The sequence below is a fragment of the Ictalurus furcatus genome, chromosome 28 (assembly GCF_023375685.1).
Source record: "Ictalurus furcatus strain D&B chromosome 28, Billie_1.0, whole genome shotgun sequence".
NCBI classification, from domain to species: domain Eukaryota; kingdom Metazoa; phylum Chordata; class Actinopteri; order Siluriformes; family Ictaluridae; genus Ictalurus; species Ictalurus furcatus.
In genome coordinates this window covers 3,961,434-3,986,142 of record NC_071282.1, presented here as the reverse complement: position 1 = coordinate 3,986,142, position 24,709 = coordinate 3,961,434, and the positions used below count along the sequence as shown (strand labels likewise).

The 24,709-nt window shown below is 40.9% G+C and overlaps 3 protein-coding genes across 6 annotated transcripts in view; all 3 read left to right on the top strand.

The window, feature by feature from the left end:
- mcama (melanoma cell adhesion molecule a) overlaps positions 1-8,946 on the top strand; it is a 46,353-nt gene extending 37,407 nt beyond the window's left edge. Inside the window, exons 9-16 of one of the 3 annotated variants that reach the window (XM_053618027.1) lie at positions 249-364; positions 643-784; positions 1,966-2,096; positions 2,221-2,362; positions 3,811-3,846; positions 5,914-6,043; positions 6,195-6,318; positions 6,971-8,946. In XM_053618027.1, the coding sequence (XP_053474002.1) occupies positions 249-364; positions 643-784; positions 1,966-2,096; positions 2,221-2,362; positions 3,811-3,846; positions 5,914-6,043; positions 6,195-6,318; positions 6,971-6,991 (842 nt within the window). In that variant the 3' untranslated portion in view covers positions 6,992-8,946. Of the gene's footprint in view, positions 1-248; positions 365-642; positions 785-1,965; positions 2,097-2,220; positions 2,363-3,810; positions 3,847-5,913; positions 6,044-6,194; positions 6,902-6,965 lie in introns of those variants that run through there. The other 2 variants (XM_053618028.1, XM_053618026.1) reach the window with 2 other exon arrangements.
- Positions 8,947-12,188: 3,242 nt separating this feature from the next.
- tlcd5b (TLC domain containing 5b) lies at positions 12,189-14,280 on the top strand. Its single transcript, XM_053618510.1, has 2 exons — positions 12,189-12,687; positions 13,676-14,280. The coding sequence occupies exons 1-2, from the start codon at positions 12,492-12,494 to the stop codon at positions 14,206-14,208; spliced, it is 729 nt and encodes a 242-aa protein (XP_053474485.1). The 5' UTR covers positions 12,189-12,491; the 3' UTR covers positions 14,209-14,280.
- A 1,551-nt stretch (positions 14,281-15,831) lies between these two features.
- arhgef12b (Rho guanine nucleotide exchange factor (GEF) 12b) overlaps positions 15,832-24,709 on the top strand; it is a 57,228-nt gene continuing 48,350 nt past the window's right edge. For both annotated transcript variants that reach the window (XM_053617665.1, XM_053617664.1), the window contains exon 1: positions 15,832-17,677. In XM_053617665.1, the coding sequence (XP_053473640.1) occupies positions 17,646-17,677 (32 nt within the window). In that variant the 5' untranslated portion in view covers positions 15,832-17,645. The remainder of the gene's footprint in view (positions 17,678-24,709) is intronic.

Here is a 24,709-nt window from a genome sequence, read left to right as displayed (position 1 = left end):
TTGGTTTGTTTCTATGACAGATTATTATCAACATTGGGCACAAATGGTGAGTATGAAATGAATCGTAGCCAGTAGGGAAGGTTTTTGTTTAGACTTTTTTGTCGAACATGAAGAGACGCAGCTGTATAGGACATGGCCTGTTTTGTGTTAACGCACACGTGCTAAATTCACTCAGAAAGGCAGACAGTAATAACTCAAGTCGGACAACGTTCTAAGCACAGGATGTGTGTGTGTGTGTGTGTGTGTAGATCTTGACCCAGCTGTGGTGGTTCCCAAAGACTCGGAGATCATGCTGAAAGGAGAAAGTCTGACAGCCACATGTAACGCTTTGTCCTCTCTAGAGACCTCCACTGTGTGGCTTAAGGTACTTAAGACTGTATATCACTCCCTCAGAAGTTATAGTGTTCATATATCTTATGCAACGTAGAGGTCATTTATTGGTTAATGGAATGGAATTATTATTACTGTATTACAATGGATAATGTACACTGTAAAACCAGATAAGTTCATTTAAATCAAAAAATGAGGAAACTAATTACCTCAAAATTTTTACGTTGATAAATCAATTTCTTTAAGCTAATAGTTTTTGAAGATTATATTACGATTATATATATGTGTGTGTGTGGGTGTGTGTGTGTTCAGGAGGGCGTAGAGATAAGACGAGGACATGTGCTGCAGCTGCAGGATGCTACGTTCGACACAGCCGGACACTACGAATGCGAGGTGACCGTTCCCGCCATACCAGGCCTGCATACCAGTGGATCAGTCCATATAATAGTGCAGGGTAAGCAGGCATCGTGAGCCGTCCCGTTGTCTCACTTCCGGCGTGTTCAGTGTGCACGGCAATCTCCTAACCCAGTGGTTTTCAGAGTGGGGGCCGCGGCCCCGTTAGGGTCCGCCAGGGGGCGCCCGGGGGGCCTCAACAATTTGGTGTGAAAAATAAAGTCTCACTCTCAGACAACCACACACACACACACACACACAATCAATTCCTAATGTAAAGATGTAAGATGTAATTATTAATAAAAGAGGGGGATATATTCAGAAGTCTGTATTTTTAATGTGTTTTAAAGACGTCTTGCAAAAGGGGGGCCTCGGTCAAATGTTAATGCCATTTGGGGGGCCTTGCCCCGGAAAAGTTTGTGAACCCCTGTCCTAACCTGTCGAAACATCAACACAGGGATCGAGTTAGCAAACCATATGCTAAAATATGCACTACCAGTGAATAGACATTTCGTTTATACTGTTATCCACTGCAGGATAAATGGTACTCAAATGAATATATAAATGAAATAACATTACAGTGAGACAAAACTTTGAGCTTCAACATATGAGGATGCTGTATAGATTTATTTTTTGTTCATCGAATGATGAATATTAGACGAGAGTTTAACATCGTTGAGACTCAGTGACATCCGCAAATTGTTGGTTTCTTCTTTTGTGATGTTTTTCCAGGTTTTTACCGCGGCTTCTTTTCAGTTGTTGTTTGTTTCGGGGGGTTTCTCCCTTCAGTCTCCTCTTCAGGAGGTGAAATTATGCTTAATTGGGTTAAGGTCTGGTGATTGACTTGTCCAGACAAAAACCTTCCACTTTCTCCCCCCCGATAAAGTCCTTTGTTGAGTTGGCAGTGTGTTTTGGATCATTGTCTTGATTAATTTGGATGCATTTCTCTGTAAATCTGCAGACAAAACGTTCTTGTAAATGTCTCGATTCATTCTGTTGCTACCATCATGAGTTACACCGTCAATAAAGATTAGTGAGAATGTTCTAGAAGCATCCATGCAAGCCCTAAGCCATGACACTACCGCCACCATGTTTCACAGATGAGCTCGTATGTTTTGGATCATGAGCAGATCCTTTCTTTCTGCACACTTTGGCCTTGTCATTCCAATAGTTTCGGAGGGGACTGTGTTTTTATAAAACTATGAACTCGGATTGAAGCTGGGATGCGATCTCGTCCGCCAGGCGCTCCTGAGTTGAGAGATGTGGAGAGGGAGGTGGCCATGATCGAGAGGGTGGGCAAGTGGCTGAACCTGACCTGCGAAGCGAGAGGTTTCCCCCGACCCGTTATTACTTGGAACGTAACCGGCAGCCCTGTAAGAAACCCGCGCACACACACACACACACACACACGTACACACCTCTTCAACACACTCATCTATAACTAGGTATATACTAGTCGATGATCTTTGGTGTGTTTCTGTATATGTGTGTTGTCAGAATTCACGTGAGGTTCTGAAGAGAGAGCTCGAGGATGTTGTTCAAAGCATCTTGACCCTGAAGGTGACCACGGACACGGTTGCTACGTGCAGCGCAACCAACACGATGGGTGCAGAGACCAGGAACTATACCATCATAAGCAGTACGAGTTTAATCGTCCTCTGAATACAGCATTACATTTTTATGGCGACTTTGTAAATGGACACTTGAGGGTTCATCATAGTTTGAGAAAAACGGCAACGACGATGTTGATCCATGTGTATTTGACCAAACCTTAAACGTATTAATGTGTAGCTGTGTCTTTACAGACTCGTACTATTTGTAGGCTATAGTGGACATGTCGGAAGTGAAATTTCTACATTCTCCTTGTGGTTGTCTGATGGAATCTCTTCAAGTTAGCGAATTAAATGATCTGATCTTAATGAAGGTAATAGTGGTGGATAAACATCTTCATGCCTAAGTTTTCCCTAGTGTGACGACTTTTTTGAAGTATGGAAAGGGGGTCCATTTGTCCATTGAATGGTCCTAAATTGTACTGTTCCTTGTCACTGGGGTCGGTCGTACAATCTTTTGAACCATTCAGTACGTTTACATGCAATTTTTAATGACCTTAATCCGATTAAAGTCATACTCGAAGTAAACACAAATGGAATTAAGACGTGTGGAGTATTCCTGTTTTAGTCGCATTATCGACGTGTATTACAGACATGTACACACCTTAATCACACTATTAACGTCGTGTGAGAGTTTTCACCGAATTGTGCGACAGGACACGATCACACACGGCAGCGCTCAACCGTTTGACGGCAAACAAGAGAGCACGGCTGCGTCCCAAACCGCGTACTTACCTCCTATATAGTAGGAGAAATACATGTGTTTCAGCTACTATATAGTAGGTAAGTACGCGGTTTGGGACGCAGCCCACGGCTTCAAACAGTCGTCTATTTGCACATACAGCACGACAAATAATTAACCGCACTTGAAGCTTTCGTAAAATTAAAAATAAAAACACCCAAAAAATTTTATACGGTCCCATAACGGAGACGAACAGTAGGTCGATACGTGAAATTCTGGAGGGACGTCGGACGGCGTGGCGCGGGGACGTAATGACGTGTGACGTTAATCGATCTATGTTCTATAACATGTAAAACGGGAACATGAACGGAATCTTCTAAAAGTAACTCATGTAAACACCTTAATCAGAATATTGTCTTATTCAGAATAAGGTCAATAATTAGATTATTGCTGTCCATGTACACGTAGTCATTGTTATGGATTTTCCTGCGAGTACATGCGTTGAACGTTTAGAGCTTTGCTCTAAAAGCTAAATAAAGGTGGTTCTTAGCCTTGCAACGTCAATAATCGAAAAATAAGGCCCATTATATTTACCTTTACAGGTGAAAGATACGTAGTAAGGACGCCAGCTCCATGACAAGGAAATATATATATTTTTTGTGACAGTATGCTGTAAAAGTTGGTTGTTCAACTCCCAGGGCTTCGCTGTGAAACGTCATAATTAATCAAGTTACACCGAGAGATATTAGATATTCCGTGAACTCCTAACTATATTCCCTGTGCGTCTCTTCACAGTTCCTATCGTAACCCCGACAGCGAGGAACACTGCAGGTAATCACTTCTCACAGCTTCCTCAGTCTGGACTTTCATTTCTGTCTTCCCAAATCCATCCGAAAATCAGCTGATGATTATGAATAATACATGGATTTTTTAAAAAAATTTTTATGGTAGAGGAAGCACTGCAAAAGTTAGATTGGCTCTCTTTAACAGCCCCTGGGCGTATTTAAAATTCTGTATGAAGAGGAAAAAAAAAAAAATCATACAGGAAAAAAGCGAGCGAAAATCAAGGCAGACGTTGGTTAGGAAAACACATCCCCACATCCGTGTGTTTTTCTCCAGATGAGTGTATAATTAGCTTTTTTTTTTTTTTCCAAAGCGAATGCCGAATAAAAAGCGCCACGCCAGGGTAGCGAAGCGTTTAATTATTGCGGTAAACGGTTGAGTCGGCGACACACTGTTTCATTGAGAAGATTTAGCTTATAAAATTCATTCCCAGACAATTGTTTGTCGTCTAACAGCGGGCTTATATTTAGTGTTTGCCTTGCAAAAAAAAAAAAGGGGCGACCTAAAGGCTTTTAACAGTCTCACAGGAGGAGTAAGAGTGCATAGGCATTCATCTTTTAGAGCTGTTGTGCATTAGCAAGTCAATTATCTAGTAGTCTTTCTTCAGGAATGAATACGAAGCGTCTCCGAAGGACAGATTCATGGTTTTTTTTTTTTTTTTGCAGAATTTGCATATGTTTATAAACTCGGAGACTAATCACGGGCTGAGAGGAACATTTTCTGTGATGACTTTGAGGCTAATATTATAGACATGGATTAGGCCTGGATGTGATCTAAACCACAAGTAATGCAGAATCTAAATGGGGGCAGTTTTCACGCAGGTGACTTTAAGGAACTCTTGGGGTTTTTTTTTTTTTTTTTCACTCTTCTAGACCATTTGCTTTTTTTTGTGGTCAGAAAGGCGTGGCACGAGAGAAGTTTCATACCAACTCAAAACACTTTCTACCATTATGCTGTTGTTGTTGTTTTTTTTGCCAAATCACACCATTAACACTTTTATCACACCATTAACACAATTCAACACAATTATTAATACTATATACTACTAATAATAAAAATAATAACGATATACTGCTTCTCTTTTTTTGGCCCCACCCTCTTCCTTGTCCTCTTCACTTTTCATGACACTCATGGTAGATTATCAAAACATTTTGACATAATTTATTTAATTCTAAAAATTTTAAAAAGTGGGGAAAATTTTATTTAATTTATTCATGATTAATCATTTATTATCATGTAATTGTATATATGAACGTATACATTTACAAATGACACTTTATAACGGTTATATTATTATTACAGTATTATTAAATAATGATTTCTTGTCCCAAAACCTGAGTACGACGTAAATATTTTTAAATGGAGAAACTGATAGTTGTACATTTTAATAAATTAGTTACTGGGTGTAACTTCGAGGTAGCAACCCTGTTGTAAATGGTTTTATTGATGCAGTAGGTGAGTAGTATTGTAAACTACTTTGTAAACATGGAGCGAGACTGACGTATATCCGATAGACAACAATATTTAAGTCCTGGTCCAACTAAAACAGAAGCATCCTGTTGGCGTTTAACATCCGGATCAACGTACACTCCTAAACTTAAAAGGGTTTCGGTGACGATGTGGAATTGTCCCCAGAAAGTACGCCAGAAACTCGCATCTCATAACCAGGTGGTCATTTCTCTCACAAACCAGCCCGGACACTGCCCAAGTTCCCATGAAATCCGCAGTCATTTTAATCCGCACCAGCGCTGAGAGAGCTGGAGATAAAATGAGGCGTAAATTTACAAAAACATCAAGAGCAATGCTGTTAATGAGGCTGCACTAAGTGATATTTCAGATGTTTCCTTTAACTGCTTCCGGAACAGTCCTGCCTTATTTCATATTTCCTGCGTTGAAAATTGTGATAGTGCGTTGTACTTCTACAACACAGTCAGTTGGTCATACTTTTCCATCTCTAAACAAAAAATCAGTGGCCTGAAGTTATTGTGACGTGTTGACATGGACGTACAATATTGGCAGCGTGTGCAGTCACGCTGTTGTTCTCTCTTCCTCTAGTCGATAACAGCGGGGTGATGATCGTGATCATAATCATCAGCCTTCTCCTCTTGGCCATCTTGGGCAGCGTGCTGTACTTCCTGTACAAGAAGGGCAAGCTGCCCTGTGGACGTTCTGGCAAACAGGAGATGTAAGTTGCTGTTCACGCAGCCTTGCACTTACTTTAAGAACATCACTGCCTGTACGTGTCTATTCAGAATTTCCCTGCAGATCTCGTTTTTTGCGTTTATTAAGGCGCTGTCCTTTGTCTAGTGCTTGTAAGTGTACGTTAATGTGTGCAGCACCAAAGAGACGACCAATAAGGATAACATCGTGGTGGAGATGAAGGCGGAGAAGACGGAGAAGACAGAGAAGTCGGTACTACTGAAGGGCGTCAATGGCAACAACAAACCTCCAAGTGACCAGGTAACTATAGAAACTGTTGACACAATGAATTTGATTTCATTTGATTACCACACTTTATCAGTCGTCCTCTCTATGGACCGGTGCTGGCTGGATATTTTTTTCTTGGCGGACTGTTTCCCAAAATCTCAACAATGCTGTTGTGCACCACAGACACACATACACACACACACACTACCCCTGAAATTTATAAAAGTCCAGCTACAGAAGATTCCTTGCTTATGACGGTTCTGATAAGCAGCTATCTTGGCTGAATGGAGACAACCTTTAAATGCTCATGAGAGATTCATCTATGTAGGTATGATGAGCCGGTTCATGCTTAGAAAACTAGAGTCGATAAACTGCGGCCAGTTTTTCTTCTTCTTCATACATTTATCTTCTCAGCTTGGAGTCATTTTTTAACTAGTTAGATCGGTCTGCTGAGATACAGTTCTGGGTCTGCAACTGGACCTCGATCTACCAGTTGATTCACCACCCAAATAGTCTGCACTCTGGGAAATGGTGCAAAGCAAGAAATGAGCTACAGTCAGTAATTGCACATCTACAAAGTTTGACCTGTATGGTAGGTTTACTTGATATAGGGGCAATTCTATGGGAACTATTAATATCTCACTTGCTTTTCTTTCTTTCTCATTGGGTTTCTCCTGGAGTAAAGTACACTGACCTGCACAAATGATGCGAAACCCAGGAGAGAAGATGCCAACTGAAGCCCATTCACTGTCCCTTTACCAACCCAACAATCGAGTTATACGGATACGAAATAACGTCTGCCGGAACAGCTGTCTTTCCTAAATAAAGAGGATATTCTTTGTTCATTTACAAGCTCTGGTACTCCCGATTGGCCATATTGAACCAGCGTGAGCTCGTTCAGCCATGCCGATTTTTTTTTTTATACTTCTTTTCTTCTTTTTTTTTCTTTCTTTTTTTTTTTTTGGCCAAACCAACCCCCCCCCCCCCCCCCCCCCAATGTTTTATTCTGTAATTCTCAACCACCTGAGGAATTCAATGTCACATTGTTTCAATGTATGACCTTTATAACGTGTGTGTATATAGTATATATAATATTGAGTGAGGTAAAGTTGAACCATATGGCAAATTGAAATCAAACCATACATTTTCTTCCCTGAACTACAGAATCTCGTAAGTGTTTACGTCAGTCAGCGAAAAAAAAAAAAAAACACTATCGGTAAATAGTGGAAAATGGTGGGATTTTCATATTAAAACAAAAATAAGCTATGTCGAACAGTATTTCTACTAACTGTACACCAGCACAATGGAGTAATTTGGACCAGTACAACACATGTACAAAAATAATCACATTCCTCAATGATTTTCTTTCCAGTAGGATGACATAGTTCTCATTTCAAGCTTGTTGCCAGATAGTAACTCAAAAACATCTGCTCGCGTACAGTCAAATTATGTTCGGTCCTTTTAGCTAACGAGCGGAGAAGCCGACCGTCGTACTCGGAGTACACCGAACTCCGAGTTTAGAGCCAGTCATCACGTTTGAGGTTTGTTTTCGTCGAAGAGACTACTGCTTTTTGTAAATATCGTCAGCAGACTAAACTGTAGCTAAACTGCGCCGAGGGGATTCACGGCTCCCTCTTTTTCTCTGCCTCACGTTCATCAGCTGCAGCGTCTGACTGTCCATGTTTGTTACACTGAGACTTCTTTGAAGGTCTGTTTTATGTTTTGGTGTGCTTGTTCATGTTTGCTCAAAAGGAAGGGTGATTTTGCAAGTTTGTTTTGTCTCCTCAAACCAATGTGGATGAGTCGTCGCGGGGTTTTAAAGCGGGGGTGTTTATTACGCATAGGTTTATTCGCTTCAAGCCAGGGTTTTTGTCCTCTTACAGTGGCCCAAAGTCTGAGGCTGAATTGAACAAGAAGCGATTCGTATTTGATTTTTGTGTTTGTTTAAATCCGAGATATGTCCTGCTGTTTTGCTAATCTGGTAGCTGGGAGCTTCTTTTACTTGTTAGCTACATTAGACAACAAAAAATATTTGAATCTGATTAAATACATTTTGGGTAAATGGAAAATTGTACATTCAATTTTCTTTGGCAAAAAGTAATAATTTAACTGCTGTATATTTGGAAGTCTTGTGGAAGTTTCTATGACTTCTTATGGACACCAGTGCAGACGTCCGATATAAAGTTAGTGCTTTGATCTTTTATAAAGATCGACATTATACATCCACAATCGTCGAGAAAGAAAAAAAAAAAGCACCTCTAGCCGTCTTATCATCCGTCCACCGTTGGATGATTTGCTCTTGTGATGGATCACATGCTTTATTTTGGCCTCACATCCTGATTGTCTAATATTATAGATCGGCTTGAATGAAAGCATATTTTATATTCTCCGGATTCTTTCAACCAATCGGACATCCTCGTAGACTACTAAATAACGTGACGCGACATCTCGCGTCTCATCCGCTTGGCTCGACAAGACAAACTGGATATAACGTGTGTATATAAACCTGTTCACCTGTGCGGTTCCTCGTTTTGTTTTTTGTAGCAATGTTACAGTTCTGCTTGTGTGTAAATTAAAGACATGTGATTTGATGCTTGTGTTTTTTATACACTGTAATTTTCTTTCTTTTTTTTTTTGCAAAAACAATGCCAAATAAAGATATGTTACACTCTAAATCAGTATGGTTCGTTTGATGAATAAGAGTCTTAAGTGAGTTGAGGCCAGGTCAAGATGGAAGTGAGACTGAGATCAAATCTATGCCTTAATTCGACTAATCTGCTTCATTTGTGCATTGCACTAATAACAGCTGTTTTCTAGATGAAGGAATTACTTCTTGTCAAACTTTGCACATGAGAAAAGAGAAAAACAGCTTGAGGATTATCCTTATAAACTCTCAGTTGAGACCAAAACCATATTTAATGAGCCCAGTGTCTGAGACAAGTCCACTTGAGTACAGAAAACGTCTTAAAGACCCTAGTCCTCTGTCCTGATGGAAAACCTGCAGCTATGCAGCACTGACACTGGGGCAAGTTTTTAGAAAGACGTTCTATTTATTATTAGTCTTAGATTATATCGTGCATGCCCCTGTGTAAGTTGTCACTATAGAAACGATAACCTATTAGAAAGAGCACATGAAAAGAAACCTGTGATTTGCCTTGCAGATGGAACTACTAAAGAGGTTCAGAATGCCTAAAGATACAGGATATAAGACAGGTTAGGAATATTAACATTCCCAACAAGGGATTTTTGTATTTATATCTGTTTAGTCAGGGTAGTTTACTTAAACATGGCAAACAGACTCCACTGTCCATATGGTCTGCCCCTATGAGGTCTGTAAGACAGTTCAGGCTTTATTTAAGCTCTGTTTTTCATGGGTGGAGTACAAAGTGTAATGTGTGTATTTTGTGAGTGATTCAGGTCATAACTGCAGTGTAATCATCCACCGCTTCCTCTGGGAAGAAGATGACGATTAGGAATAAAATCCGAATAAAACAAGCGTTTCTTTTATAAATGTCTGCTTAGTAGGCTGTGATGAAATTGATCATTTTCATAAGATAAGGAGTTTTGAATCAGTCATAATCACAATTCTCTTTATTTATGGATGTACTTCTTTTTATATGACAAAAAAAAGCCAAAATCGTCAAGATCAGAAACATCACTACAGTCTGTACAATTTTGTTGCCTTTTTTTTTTTTTAAGGATGTTACGTTAGTTTTATTCTAAAGGGTATGAGTGATGAAACATCTTACAAATATCATCATCATCATCATCAATATATCCTTAGTAAAGATCATATTCTTATTGTAAGACTTGTATCACTCACTCAGTCCAGTCTGTGGCAGAAGAGGAGAACGAGTGCCCCCTACAGGTTGGAAAAGACATTTTTCCCATTGGTGGGAAAATTATTTGCCAAGTGTCTACACAAAACCTGGACTCTACTGAACCTTTTTTCAATTTTTAAAAAAATGATTTAAACCAATGCGATGAGCGTATGTAGCCTTCACAGTCCTGCTGCACAATGACAAAATAATGAGTCATGAATTCGTTTTTAGGAAATTTAGGAACGTACTTTTTAGTTCACTTTCTAATTTGAGTTTATCATGTATAATTAACTGAGGAAGTAAAAATTATGTATTGAGCATTAATAATAATATGATTATAAGTTGTTATTGATGACATTTTTTCTTCCTTTTTAACCTTTTTGCCATTTTTATTTTTTTCCTTTTGTTTATTTTTACCGTTTGCCCACAATACTATAATGATGCACCGTACAACTCTAAATACAATTAGTTATTTCTGTTTCATTTTTCCACTTTGTATACCATTTACCAATAATATACAACTACCTATAGTAGTAAATACGTATATATATATATATATATATATATATATAGAAAAAATATATATACTGGTACGACTACCAGTACCATTTGGCCACCAATAATGTCCATCCATGCATTTTCCATACCGCTTATCCTACACAGGGTCGTTGGGAGCCTGCAGCCTATCCCGGGGGACTCTGGGCACAGGGCGTGGGATAAGATATATATTTTTTAAATCACTTTTGATGTCTTACTGACATAAAACAAAAGCTGAGAAACATGATTAAGGAATAAATTAATTACCCAAGCAAACAATCAAATAACTAAATAAATGAGTGAGACAGTACATGAATGAATGAATGATTTGCATGTACCTCTGGATCTACTGCGACAGGGGGCGCTGTTGCTCTTGAATGTGTACACCCTGCCCCTGTCCTTAACTTCTGCATGTACAGGTACATCTAAAAAAAAGATTCATATCGTGGAACTTTCATAAATTCTAGCTTCATTACACATAAAGTGAAATATTTCAAGCCTTTTTTGTTTTAATCTCGATGATTACGGCCTACAGCTCATGGAAATCAAAAATCCAGTATCTCAAAATATTAGAATAAATTTAGAAATGTTTTTTGAGATGCACCTGTATTGTTAAAAAAACAACAACAACAACAACAACACTAAAGCTCACTGCAGGTGGACGGACCAACAGGTGACGCCTATATAGGTACACTATATAGAGTATTAAATATGTTTGTTACACCCTCTGTAGTGCACTACATTAATAACAATAATAAATAGGCTAAACACTATCTTCTAATTAATCCATATAATGTAACGTAGGCTACAATGTTCTTGTAAGATTTTGACCAAAACAAACAAAACCAGCCTTTATTTAGGCTCCCAGTAGTCCAGTCCTTACTATATCCAGGGTCATAACCCTTCTGTGGATAAGATAGACATGAGTTAATTCTGCAGCTCAGAAACCTTCCCCCATCTAAGGATCACACACATTACAATAGTGTTTTTTTAATGGGAAAATCTAAACAATTTGTTTTCTGGAATATCTTCAAGAACTGATGATCTACCATATTAAAAATGAAAAAAATAATTGTAGATCACATTTTCATTTAAACTTCACCAACCAACTCTGGGTTCATCCATGAAGTCTTGTCTTACGATGGGATGTTTCGAACCGATCTCATACCAAACGTGTGGAAATTTTAAACAATCTGTTGGAAATGCAGTTACAAGCCCGAACTCTGTTCTTTACCCTAACCATAACCATTTCACACATCTTTGCTTGTGGGAATTCTTACAAATGCTGTATGCTTTCGCGTCACTTCAGACTCCATTCACTCTTCTCGCTCAGCGACATGGGGTGATCATATGTTGGAGGATATAAGACATCACGCTGGTTTCCTCCTCCGACCTCTGAGGCCATTGGGACGGTGGTTGAGTGGCTCCATCTTGTTTGGCGCTCGACTACTGTGATGCTAATCTTTTAAGAGGCTCAGGATACTTGTGCGCTTGGGGAGAAGCAACTGAGGAAATGAGGTTGTAGTTTGGAGCTGTCATGGAAAATATTAAGATGTAATAATAGTACTCTTGTCTGACGAGACAGGCCTCCAGCATAGAGCCAGTGAAGGTTATTGAGGACAGGAAGTGTCTGTTTGGAGGAGAGAGGCAATGCCTAAATGTCTGATGCAGCAGAAGGTGGGATTTTGTGAAGGCTGAGGTAAAACCTGTGGATTATGAGCTTTGAGGAGACGTCTTCAAACAAGTGTATAAGCTAATTGAAAAGAATAGACTTGCTTGTGGAACAGACAAGCTAATGGTATCGCATAAAAGTACGTTTTTTGTGTTTTTCATCTCTTTAGCTCAGCCATGATGTTATTTCTAGTCGAGACAAGCTGCAGCCTTATTGGCTGGCTTTTTCTGTATATTCTGCTGTGTCACGTGAACAGAAAGCGAAATGCCGAGTGGAACTGCAGACTCATCACCCTGATCCACGGGGTCCTCATAGTTTTGCTAACTGCTTACATCGGGTTTGTTGATGGGCCATGGCCATTCACGGATGTCGGTGAGTCATCAATAGAATAATTGAACTGGAATTCAGTGATCCTTATCTTTACACTGCTGCCAAATTGATGTGGTACGCATTTAGAAAAGAAGGTTGTTTGGTTGGTAAACAATTCTCGCTTTCTAAAGATGATTTACCCAAAACCATTTCTGAAACCCTTTAGCGTAATATTCTATATGGAATATTTAAGGGTTCACCCAGAGCAAACCACAGTTTCAACTGGACAACATGGTGGTGCAGTAGGTAGCACTGCCACCTCACAACTCCAGGGTACTTGGTTCCTGAGCTTGGGTTACTATCCATTTGATGTTTCTGACGTTCTCCCCATATCCCTATAGGTTTAGTCCAGGTTCTCCAGTGTCTTCCCACTTTCTGGGGGGTGGATTGGTTATGCTAAATTGTTCTCTACATCTGAATGGATGTGTGTGTGTGTGTGTGTGTGGTCCCTTGCAATGTTCTGGCATTCCATCCAAGGTACATTCTTGCCTAGTGACCAGTGTTCCCGGGATAGGTCCAGGATCTACCATGACACTAAACAAGATGAAAGAATGAATTAGTTTAAAACGTTTCAACTGTAGAACTGAATTCTTGATTTCTTTGAATCCCAGAATCAAACCTAGTTTCTTTTCTATTCGTCAGACCATGATACAATTTATTTTGTTTACTGTATGCCTTTCTACCACATGGGCTGTCACCTCCAACACTATTCCTTCTCCCCAAAAACCTGTCCAAGCTCATGAGCTAATTATGAATCCATAAGCTGAATCAGGTGTGTTGTTTGTGTTCCCAGGTAGGGTGTTGAGAAACATTGATCTAGTATGTAGAAATCTTGATCCATTCACATCGAATTCAGAAACCAATAGGGATTAGATTTTCATGGCAAACGTCCAACAATGTTTAGCACGGCAACTTCAAACTGTCTCCACTCAAGCGATCAAACTTCAGGATGTATCCTCAGGCTGTATTTTTTCCTTCCTCTCATCTCCAGGCTCAGAAAACACCCCACTTCAGATCCTAGCCCTGCTCCTCAGTCTGGGCTACTTCCTCTTTGACATGGCCTGGTGTGTGTACTTCCGTACAGAGGGTCCTATAATGCTGGCCCATCATACCCTAAGCATCCTGGGCATTGTGTGCGCTCTGGGAATGGGTGAATCAGGCATCGAGGCATGCGCGGTGCTCTTTGGCAGTGAAATCACCAATCCACTCCTGCAGGCCCGCTGGTTCCTCAAGCAGATGGGCCGCTATGACAGCCTGAGCGGTGACATCGTCGACTTCCTCTTCATCACACTCTTCGCCTGTGTGCGGATCGGCGTCGGTGGCCGCATGCTCTACTGTGAGCTGGCGTCTCCAAAACCCAAACTGGTCATGAAGGTGGGCGGGGTAGCCATCTACGCCCTCTCTTGCGTCTTCATGGTGGACATTGCCTGCTTTGCTTGTCGGAAAACCTGCAACAAGTACAGACGATGGCAGGAACAGAAGAAGCTTAATAATGCTAATGGTCATACTCGAGTACTGAAATAACAAGCTAAAGCAAGTGGACAATGGAGGGAACATTTGTATTTTGTTTATGACTTGAAATAAAGGCTGTTTATAGCAAAGTGCAACAACCTTCACTGTAGCATCACAGAACCTGAGTACTTCCTCCAAAATGCTTATGAAGATGTATAACTACAGATACTTATTAAGAACATAAGGTTGATAGCTGTCTAGAAGTAAACTATTACATATGCATTTTTCAACAAACAAATTTAGCCTACAGTTGTTGTGAAGCTGTTGGTGTTTTTGCATGTTGTGAAATAAACCAAGTTTTGCAAAACAAACAAACAACCAACTAAAAAAAAACGCTGTTCCCATTAGCCACGAGCGGATAGCCAAATACTGCGTCACTTCCGTTTTGGGTCTCTCTCTCTCTCTCTGTCTCTCTCACACACACACACACACACACACACACACGCACGCACACACACTATACAGGAACATGGTCGTTATGATGTGTATGCTACATAATGATGAATAAATATCATAAGTAAATATATGAGGAGAACATTGAACATAAATATCAATAGCAAACATGTATATTAAAAATATAGAGGACCACGAGCAGACTACATGTAACTTTATGTACTAGCTGACAATTCCATCAAACGTTTTTGCCAACTGACTTGAGTTAAAACCTCGAATGGAAACATTACACACACACACACACAGCTATACATGCTGATAATCATTTAATTTGTGAACGCCCCTATTTATGTTATAAGTGTAACACTACATTAAGGAAACCAGCAGGTGGCAGTAATCTCATGAAAATAAACTCTAGAAAAATATAATGAAATAAATAAAATAGTAAAATAAAATAAAAATAAAGCACAAATGTGATATCTTTGTCCAGTAATAATGTATTTCAGAAAAAAGAGTGTTGGTGTTATAGTTTATTTACTCTTAGATATAAAAAAAAAAGAAAAGAAAGAAAAAGGCCAGACAAGTTTCTTTGGTTGTGCTTCTTGGGGAGTTTTTATAAGTCCTGTGTAGAACCCTATAACATTGTCTTTATTTGAAAAACAACAAGAAAATGCAGTGTTATGGCTTGTATACTGGAAAACCAGATAATATCTAGAGCTCTTAATACTGCTTTAGTTAACCTTTTGGAGGAACCCTTGAAAGTTCTCTGTTAGAGATCTCTGGGTATTTGGATATTATATACACTTAGTATTGTATTGAAAAACAAATAAACTATAACCCTTAATAATGCTTTGATTGGCCCTCTTGATGAACCTTAGTGTTCTCCTATCAGGGGATAGGGGTTGCATGCTTTGCATGTATGAGGTCCAGGATTCAAACCCCGGCATCTTCAATGGATTCCTTCATATTTTGGGCAGTTGTGGTTCAATGGTTTAAGGCTTTTGATCACTGATCAGAAGGTTGGGGGTGCCATGCTTGTCACTGTTGGGTCCTTGAGCAAGGCCCTTAACCCTCCCTGCTCCAGATTGTCCTGTATCATGGCTGACCCCAGCTTCCTAACAACTTGGGATGTGTGAAGAAAAGAATTTCACAATGCTCTAATGCATGTGTGATGAATAACATCATCATCATCTTCTTCTTCTTCTTCTTCTCTCAGGCAAGGTTCCAACTAGGTATGACCATTTTAGGATGTTTAGGAACCCTTAAAAACTCTTTAGAGAGTTTTCTAAGAGCGTTACTGTGTTTCAGAAATCTTTCAGTCTATTTCTATTTGCTCATGCAAATACAGCTGTTATAAAAATGTAAATAACAATAAATATATATAAAGTCAACAAGGGGATTGACAAGAATGAGTAAAATAAAAACGATAGCTTCAACTCAATAAAATAGAATTACAAACAAACAGCCGAAAAGAGAAGCTGGAGCACATGAGAGTAAAGTTTTTGAATCTTGAATGAGCAGGGACTAACAGCACACATGTGCAGCTGCGGAAGGATTTCCACTCCAATACAACCCCCCCAAAAAAGAGAAAAAAAAAAGAAGAAGAAGAAGAAGCAAGAAAAAAGAGGGAGTGGTTCGTTTCTGTGACTGTATGGACTTTACAGATTAATTTGCGGGATTTTAATCGGACTATTTTTTTTTTTCTATGGAAATTTGATTTGCGTGACATCATATGCGGGAGCGCCTTCTTTGCGTTTCAAGTCGCTAGAATTCCCAAACAGTGCATTTTCGGCGAAAGAAAAGGAAGACGGGAAAAAAAAAACTACTGAATTTCCGAAAAAAACATGGAGACAAGGGGGAGAAGGAGCGGACTAAAATGACTAAAACCCAAGTTTAGAGCTTCGGAATACGGCGGAAACCCCCCCCAACCCCCCCCCCACTGAATTGTTTAGTGTGTTATTCGGTGGGAGATGTTTCGGTGTTTAAGTAACATTTTGTAACCGTGTCTCTTTTTTTTTCTTCCATCCCCCCACAAAGTCGTATTTTTAGGTGAATTTCTGAATTCTCGCGTCTCCAAAGTCGCCGCGTTTGACATTAAAGCCTTCAAAAGTTCATGGGAGAAAGAAAGGGGAAAAAAGGAAAGTGAAATGTCTGAATTTGTAGCTTCTTTAGACCGAGTTACAATGGAACCTTTGGCACGGCGGATGTTTTGAATCCGCAAATGATCCTCCAGAGCGACAAGGAATACAAACCAGACAGCGGAGAAAAAGTGCCATGCTGTTCAACTAAACCAAGCCGAGGCCTGAACCAGACCGAGGAAACAACTTTTATACAGGGGTTTATTTGATTTTTATTTATTTCCTAAAAGATAGTCCCCCCCCCCCCCCCCACCCCTGTGTTCATGCTGATGACACGACACTTTGTTTTCTTTTCCCACAACGTGAAGTGAGCCTGGAGGACGACATTACCGGGGGAAACAACACGCTGTCGGGGGCTACAGGGTAAACATATCAGACGGTTATTTGGACACTTTAAAAAAGAAAACAACAACACGGTTTAATGGATGAAAACAAACCAAATAGTAGCTTTTCCAAGCTTGGACTCGACCTTAAACAGGGACTCGTGTAATACTGAGGCTTTTGCTTGAAGGAGGAATCAGATTATGCTCCATTTGTTAAAAACATTCACAATTTTGTACTGTTTCCAACCAGTTAAAGCTTCTAGAGGACTTCTGGAGGTTTTCCGGCTGTTATTTTCTCACAAGTTTGCGATTTAAGTGCAAATGACACACTCCACGAGTCTACCACAGATCCTTGGTGGAGTCGCCTCATGTACATTTAAGTTAGCTTAGCATAATTTTTCCATTCGCCGTTCGTCACAGACTTTTTTTTTGCGCCCCCTCACACCCCCCCCCCCTTCTTTTTTTTTTTTGGATAATAAATACCCTTCAAAGTTCATCTTTTGGATCACACACGAGTGTTTTACCTTGGTAAAATGCTAGTTGGATAAAAGCTGAAGAGAGAGGAAAGGAAAAAAAAGCAAGAAACGGAAGCCCAATGAGTGGCTCACAGTCCACGATAGCTGACAGGTAAATGACATATCACCTGATGTATTTATATATATACTCACTCACTAATGGGGCTTGGTGTGTGTGTGTGTGTGTGTGTGTGTGTGTGTGTAGTATTGCAAGCACTGCACGTCCACTGATGGTGGAATCACGTTCACATTCAAACCAGTGCAACTTTTTTTTTTCTGGGCTATACATCAACACACACACACACACACACACACACTCAATGCATAAGGATAACTTATAACACCGGATTTAACTGAAATAAAAAACCCCACCTCTCTTTCTTTCTCTCTCTCTATGTATGTGTATATATCTCCATATATGATCGGTATTGCAAACTGTGGACGCAGTCGAATAGTGGAACAACTGTTTGTATCCGTGGTCATATAAAATGGCCATTAATGAATGTGAAGGCGTCTTCATCTGGATTTAGCGTTCACACTTCACTGTATGGATTCGGATTTCTGGATGTTTGAATGGTCAGACAGGATTACATTGACCCTATGTCAGTCAGTGGTCAGCAGTCATCTACCTTGAGATCTACCTTCCAACAGGTTTCGCCTGTTTTAGCTGATCAAGAACTGCTTAAGGTGCTGATTAGATGATCACGATTATGGTTGGTGCTAAAGATAGATCTCCAGGAACAGGGCTGGTGACCACTGCCTCACGTTCATGCTAGCAAGCAGCAAAGCAGCAGCTGGTCGTTAGTTTTCTACATACGCACACAACACGGGAAGATATCCGTGACATCGGCGAGTGACATTTTAATCGAGATATTCTCAATTCTACGTGAATTAGGCATACCTAATGGGCACGGGAAAACCCGCAGATTAGACGAGGTGCTATGGCGCTTGTGGTCTGACGTTTTTTTTATTTTTTATTTTATTTTTTTTTCAGTTCCCCTGCAGTTAGTTCCTAAATTTAAAACATATTTAAAACTTATAATCATGGTTTCATCATATCATGTCTTGTATGATCTCTCATTAAGTGTGTTTAGAGATATTATGTGGAAAAAATGAAGCTTGGAAAGGAAGAAGATCTCGTTGAAGCCTTTAGAGAGTGTCCATAGCTAGTGCAGTTAGCTTGTTTTGCTGATCCGCCATTGAAGCTCGTACGAAGTCTAGTATGCAAATTAACCAGGAGTGGTTACTATTTCTGTTCTTGTGGGTTTTTTGTTTGCCGCGCATGTTTTTTGGAACATACACGGATGAAAACCTGCATTAATTGGTCAGTTTTTTTTTGTGTGTGTGTCTGTTTCCTGTGTTCAGAACCATTAGTGGATGTTGACATAAAACATGGTGTTGGTAGCACTCTAATTGTCTAACTTCCACCTGAATAAAAGACTTCGGGGTATGATGTTATCTGCAGGTAACCACTTCGGGGTGGTAACCGTAACTCCTTTACTGTCAGGCTACATCGCACCAAGCTGTCATTGATTGATTTATTTATTTTTTTCCTATAACAGCATGCCCTGGAGTGTTTTACGCCTTATGTATTACACAGCTGACTTGATGCCGTCTTAAACTCTTGTTAGGTGACACCTAAAAACAGTGAGACGTCACGTGGAGGATGTATGATTGCGTGAAGGGCACTGTGCTGTAAAGGTGTGTCTCAGATTAAAGACAGGTTTAGTGCTGTGATGCACCGGTCTGATGCTGAAGCTCGCAGCACCTGTATTGGCCTGAGACGCTGGATTACTATCAGGTTGAATTTTCTGTTCTGATCTTTGTTTTCTAACATGTTGACGATATTCCCCATTGTCTTTATGGGACTTTGTAAGGGCTTTGTTTTTATATGTGGATTTTCCTTTTGGATAGGAATTCAGGCTTGTCTTATTTCCGTGAAAAGCAGATAGCTTTAAATCTGTGTAGCTAGCTTAAAAGGCGATAAGCACAGAGATTTGTTTTCGACTGTAAAGAATTTTCACGTAGACATTACGACTTCACATATGGATCATATTCAGACGGTAGAAATCCAGTAGAATTTATGTTTGAGAGCAGGACCCGAGAGCGTACGATGTTACTGCACGGAGTGATTCATCTCGCCGTTTCCCATGGAATGACCCACAACGGAGCAAAATGGCTTTTATTTCTATGTATGTATATTGTAACGTAGGTGTCCGTAATACCAGTAGACACGTGAAGGAAAATAATCAAACTGGGCATCTACACAGCACCACCTTTAAACCGTCAATTTCAATTTTTAAAATGATCAGTATCAGTTATTAGTTCCAGGTCGATGGAGCGGGTGTGACACGGCCGAGTGGTTTCCCCCACAGAGCCGCATTGCACTCCAGTGAGTCACCTGTTGATATGAAGGAGCAGAACCGGTGTCGCGTAGTGTTTTCGGTCGACCACATTGTGTGTCTGCGACTTGTTGAGCCACTATTACGTCGTCTCCTCTTTGGAAATGACGAGTACGTTATAGGTTACAAAGAAACAGTAGCTGCACCTTCAGGTTTGGTATGAAGTGTTCTTACGCCCTTGAGTTTGTCACCACAGCGTGCAAAGAACATGCTCTGCTCCGCTGCTCAGATCTATCGACAAAAGCGGTTACCCAGTGCGTCAACGTAAACATGCAGTAAAGCGTAAACCAGGACGTAAAATGTTGCAACTTAAGGCGGTGAAGGTTATGGCAGCCTTTTTTATTCATCTCCTCAAACAGTCAGTCCTGCCAGGGTTCGGCGAGTTCGCAGTCCGCGTCATGTGACGTCATCCCAACACGCCTTCAGCCAGGACCCCGTGCATCGAACGCGAATATAGCTAGAAGGTCTCATTTACCAACAGACGTCAATGTGAAAGTGTAAAACAGGTTCACGCAAGCACAATTCCGTCATTTCAAAACGAGTAGTTTCCCCATGGAAAACGGCGCGAATCAAAGCACCGCAAAATCAAGCATTTTTGGCGAAGCTCTGTATGGCCTGCACAGTCCTAGTCATGCCGGGACACTTGATGGATGCAGCAGACACCTCCTCATGTAGTTACTACACTGTAATAGTTAAATCACAGCGCTTATAGATATGCCGTTTCGTTCCGTGTACGCGGGTGTCTGGTGTTTTATCTCCCTAACCTCCGGACATGGATGACTCAGGGCTTTTTTTTTTTGCCAGCGAATAGGACTTGCCTGTCCTCACACACAGAAGCATGCGGTGTAAACCAGACAGTGTTGTCATCTTATCTGTTTGTAGACGTGCGTAATCTACATCGAGATAAGAACTGTGTCACAAACGCGTGCAGGCGTGTTTGACCTCTGTGTCTTCGTTCCTGCACCGAACACCAGCAGTTAAGCACACTGGTTATGATGATGATCCCTGAAGGTCTAATTCCATTAACTTCACGCCATGCATAATTTATATGAATCCAGTGCCTCAGGACTGAACCCTCTTCCTTAACACTACGTACAGCAGTGTGTGTCTCAGCCAGCCGAGCTAAAGGGAGTGCATCGGTTCATGCTGCTGAAAGCGCGTCCTTCTCCACAGAATCGGAGTGCCGGCGATTCCGCCCGTGACGTGATCCTACGTGACGGCTTGTCTGACTGCGAGAGCTCTTTCTATTACCACGTTTCCCTCTCAGGAAAAACCGCCGACTATCCACGATCACTCACTCACTCACTAGCTCGTATCAGTACCGCAAAAGCAAATACACAGCGTGACTGATGCGCGTGTTTACCTGCATTTGAAAAGGAAACGCGACCAACATCGCATTCAGGATTCCCTCCTCTGTCATCGTACCTCATACTTACGGTGCACATGATGTTTGCTCACCTGCAGTCGCTCACTTGTATTTCGAGTTGAGAAAGCCCTACATTTGTGTAGTCTTTTGTCTCCGCGGCTCATGAAGCACCGGTTATGTGTTTGCACACTTTTCTGGTTACAGGCTTTTGGATCGGCCCTAACTCGATGACGGATTTTTCGCGGGAAGAAACGTAACAGATCAGAAAACGTAGCTGTTGGTACGTGAGTAAAAATGAAGGTCGCCTCAAAATTCCTCAGAAAGGGGATCTTCTGAACTGTATTATCGTCCACAACTTCCAGATTTTTGGTATTCGTACTCGGTAAAGTTTCTGGAGGCGGAGCCTAGGGGTTGTGATGTCACAAGTGTAAACATGTGGAAAAAGTGCAACAGAAAAGCGTTCACCACTTTCGTCGAGAGATCGCGAGTTACAATTCCGACGTTGCTGCGGTCTTCCGTGGGCGGAGCAAAGGAGAAAAACTGGCTGGTTGTCTGCTGGCTCTCCGCTGTCAATCACAGAGACACTAGGCAATCATGGGCTTCTGTGAGCTCATGTATGGGGAAGAGGGTCGATAGTGTGTTTCCTCCATTATTTGTGAGCTCGTAGCTCCTGTGTAGAGTTTTTTCACCGTGCACATTTCTTTAAAGGGGACCTATTATTCCCTTTTAAAAAGATGTAATATAAGTCTCCGGTGTCCCCAGGATGTGTCTGTGAAGTTTCAGCTCAAAATACCCCACGGATCATTTATTATACCATGCTGTAAATGCCGCTTTTTGGGTGGAAGCATAAACACGCTGTTTTCACGTGTGTCTCTTTAAATGCAAACGAGCTGCTGCTCCCCGCCCCCTTCCCGGAAGACGGCTGTGCCTTCACAGCTCGTGCTTCTCATACTACGGCAACAGCAAATCAGGAGAACCGGTATGTCTGACACCGTAAATACCGGTGTTCAGCCCTACATGTATGAATTATACAGACAGTAAGCATCTGTGAATACAATAAGAGACGATGGAATTTTTAGCCGCATTAGCCGTGGAATTTGCTAACAACGCATTCGGTAAGGCGATTTGCAAACATTCACAAAATATAGAGTGCGATACTTGCGTCTTCTGGATATGAAGCCGGATCACGAACAGTTGGTAGAGATCCGTGCTTGAGAATAAACTTTTCAGCAAATCCTGCTTTGTATTGACCCTCGTTCACAGAGTCTGGTGTAAAATGATTCGAACAAACATACACGAATTTAGCTATTTTTTGGGGCACACTTCCTTCAGAAATAAAACTTCTCCACTGCGTCCTCAGTGGCTCTGATGCCGGGAGTGCATGAAGGCTCTTACGTTCATTCTTACAGCCAACAACAAAACTCTTACGAAGCTGAGACTGCTCCAGCGCGGAGAACATGGCGGACTGTGTGCAGCTCACTCAGGGGAGGAGCTATGCTAATGGGGCAGAGTCTGTCACCAGTCATGGGCGGGGCCTGTTCCAATGTGACGTCACGTTGGATAGAAAATGCGAACGACTCATTTTGAGACACACTTTAGGATTTATGGGGAGTATAAAAAAAAATAAAAGGAGTGGGTGGACCATTTTTACCATTGTAGAGTGCTCGTGTACACACACTACTGACACACATTTATGTTCAAACAGCATGTAAAAGTACATTTTGTATAACAGGTCCCCTTTAAAGAACAGTCTAATGTTTAACAGAAGCACTGTTAAGGTTATACAGCTGGAGTTGGTTCACATATTTATTAGCATTTTTGTCACTAGTCAAAAAAACCCAACAAAACTCGACCTTCTTTTTTGGAATTGTTTCCTTTCTACTAAATCTGGGCATGTCTTGACCTTCCTGTCTGCCCACATCGCTGAATAAATGCTGTGGTTTGCCCTTGTTTCTGCTGTTTGCGAACACCCCTATGCCTGAGGTTTCGCTCAGAACCTCAGTAGTGAATCTATCGCTGCTGCTAATTTGGTCCATTTGATGTCTTAATGGTGCGGGTTCTTCCGTTAAACCATCTGTGGCACAGCACTTTGTATAGTTTGGAGCTCGGAGGAATGTTGACGTGCTTGGAGAAGAATTCCTTCTTCTGCTTTAAAGCAGGAAAAGATGTTCTAGGTGCACTGACTTCCTGAAAACCCACTGAGCGTACACATTATTATGATTTTTTTTTTTCTCTCTTCTTCTAAATAACCATGGATTTGATTCTAGCGAGTAGCTGATGTGATTTATGTGTTTTTTTTCTTCTTTTCTTTCTGGAGCTCTTCTGTTCTTGATTGTTTTTTTAAGTCTCCCAAAGAGCTCTCAGGCCTGTAAAAACTAGCGCTGTGGAGTAATCTCCAGCGAGCAGGCCGCTCATGTCGGCCAAACACGAACCAAATGGCTCTTATTTATCTCAGGTTTTTCCAGCATATGTTCACTCATCAACAGACTTTTAACAGACTACTGTTTGATAGAGCAGTGGATGATGGAGGGAATCCAATCTGCCTGCCAAGCCGGTCAGATCTGTAAGAGGTTTTTTTTTTTTCCCCTCGTTGTTTTTTTGCAACTCATATGGAGAATAAATCCTGACAGCTTGGGAAATGATGATATTTAATACTCTGTTGTGTAATACTGAGATTGTAGTGCTGCGGCTGTTTGTCTTGGTTTTTGACCGTCTGACGTGTGTTCGATCACATTTACAAACGTTATAACCTTGCAATACGAAAAATCCATCCTTAAACAAGTATTTACCAGTGGCCGAATCAAGAGGTATATCCTTAACTGTAATTTCGTTCTAACGAAACGCAAGATTGACAGCAGCAGTCTAACCTGGCAACGCGAACGACTCCTCGACAGTGCCAATGCGAGGAAAGGCGTGCAGGAATGACGTAGATCTCGCACAGCACTTGAGTCAATGAGTCATGGACGTGACTCAAGTCAGTGAGTCATGAACGTCGTGAGGTGTGTCGGTGTATTTCGTACATCGGTCTAGCAGCATGGTCCTCGCAGAAAGCTGAGAAACGTGGTAAGGTTGCGGTTTACGTCACCCTTCCGGCTGGTTTAAAAAGCTACCCTGATCCACCGAGCATGGCGCTATAAAATTTAAAAGAAGCATTTGGTTTAATAATTATAGATTAAAAGGCACTTTCTTCCATTGTCCTCTTATTTGACTGACTACTGTCATGCACCAATGATCAGCTTTTAGCCGTTTAGGGTTGTACGTTGTTGCTGGTGAAGCCTGGCAAGATCAGATTAACGTTTGTTTTTGTACACAAATGCAAGTGTCTGTTTATATATATATATATATATATATATATATATATATATATATATATATA

Bases quoted from the DNA above. Each gene is read 5' to 3' on its own strand.
- tlcd5b (XM_053618510.1), top strand. From the start codon at position 12,492: ATGATGTTATTTCTAGTCGAGACAAGCTGCAGCCTTATTGGCTGGCTT. The intron at 12,688-13,675 runs GTGAGTCATCAA...TCTCATCTCCAG, and splicing joins ATGGCCATTCACGGATGTCG to GCTCAGAAAACACCCCACTT.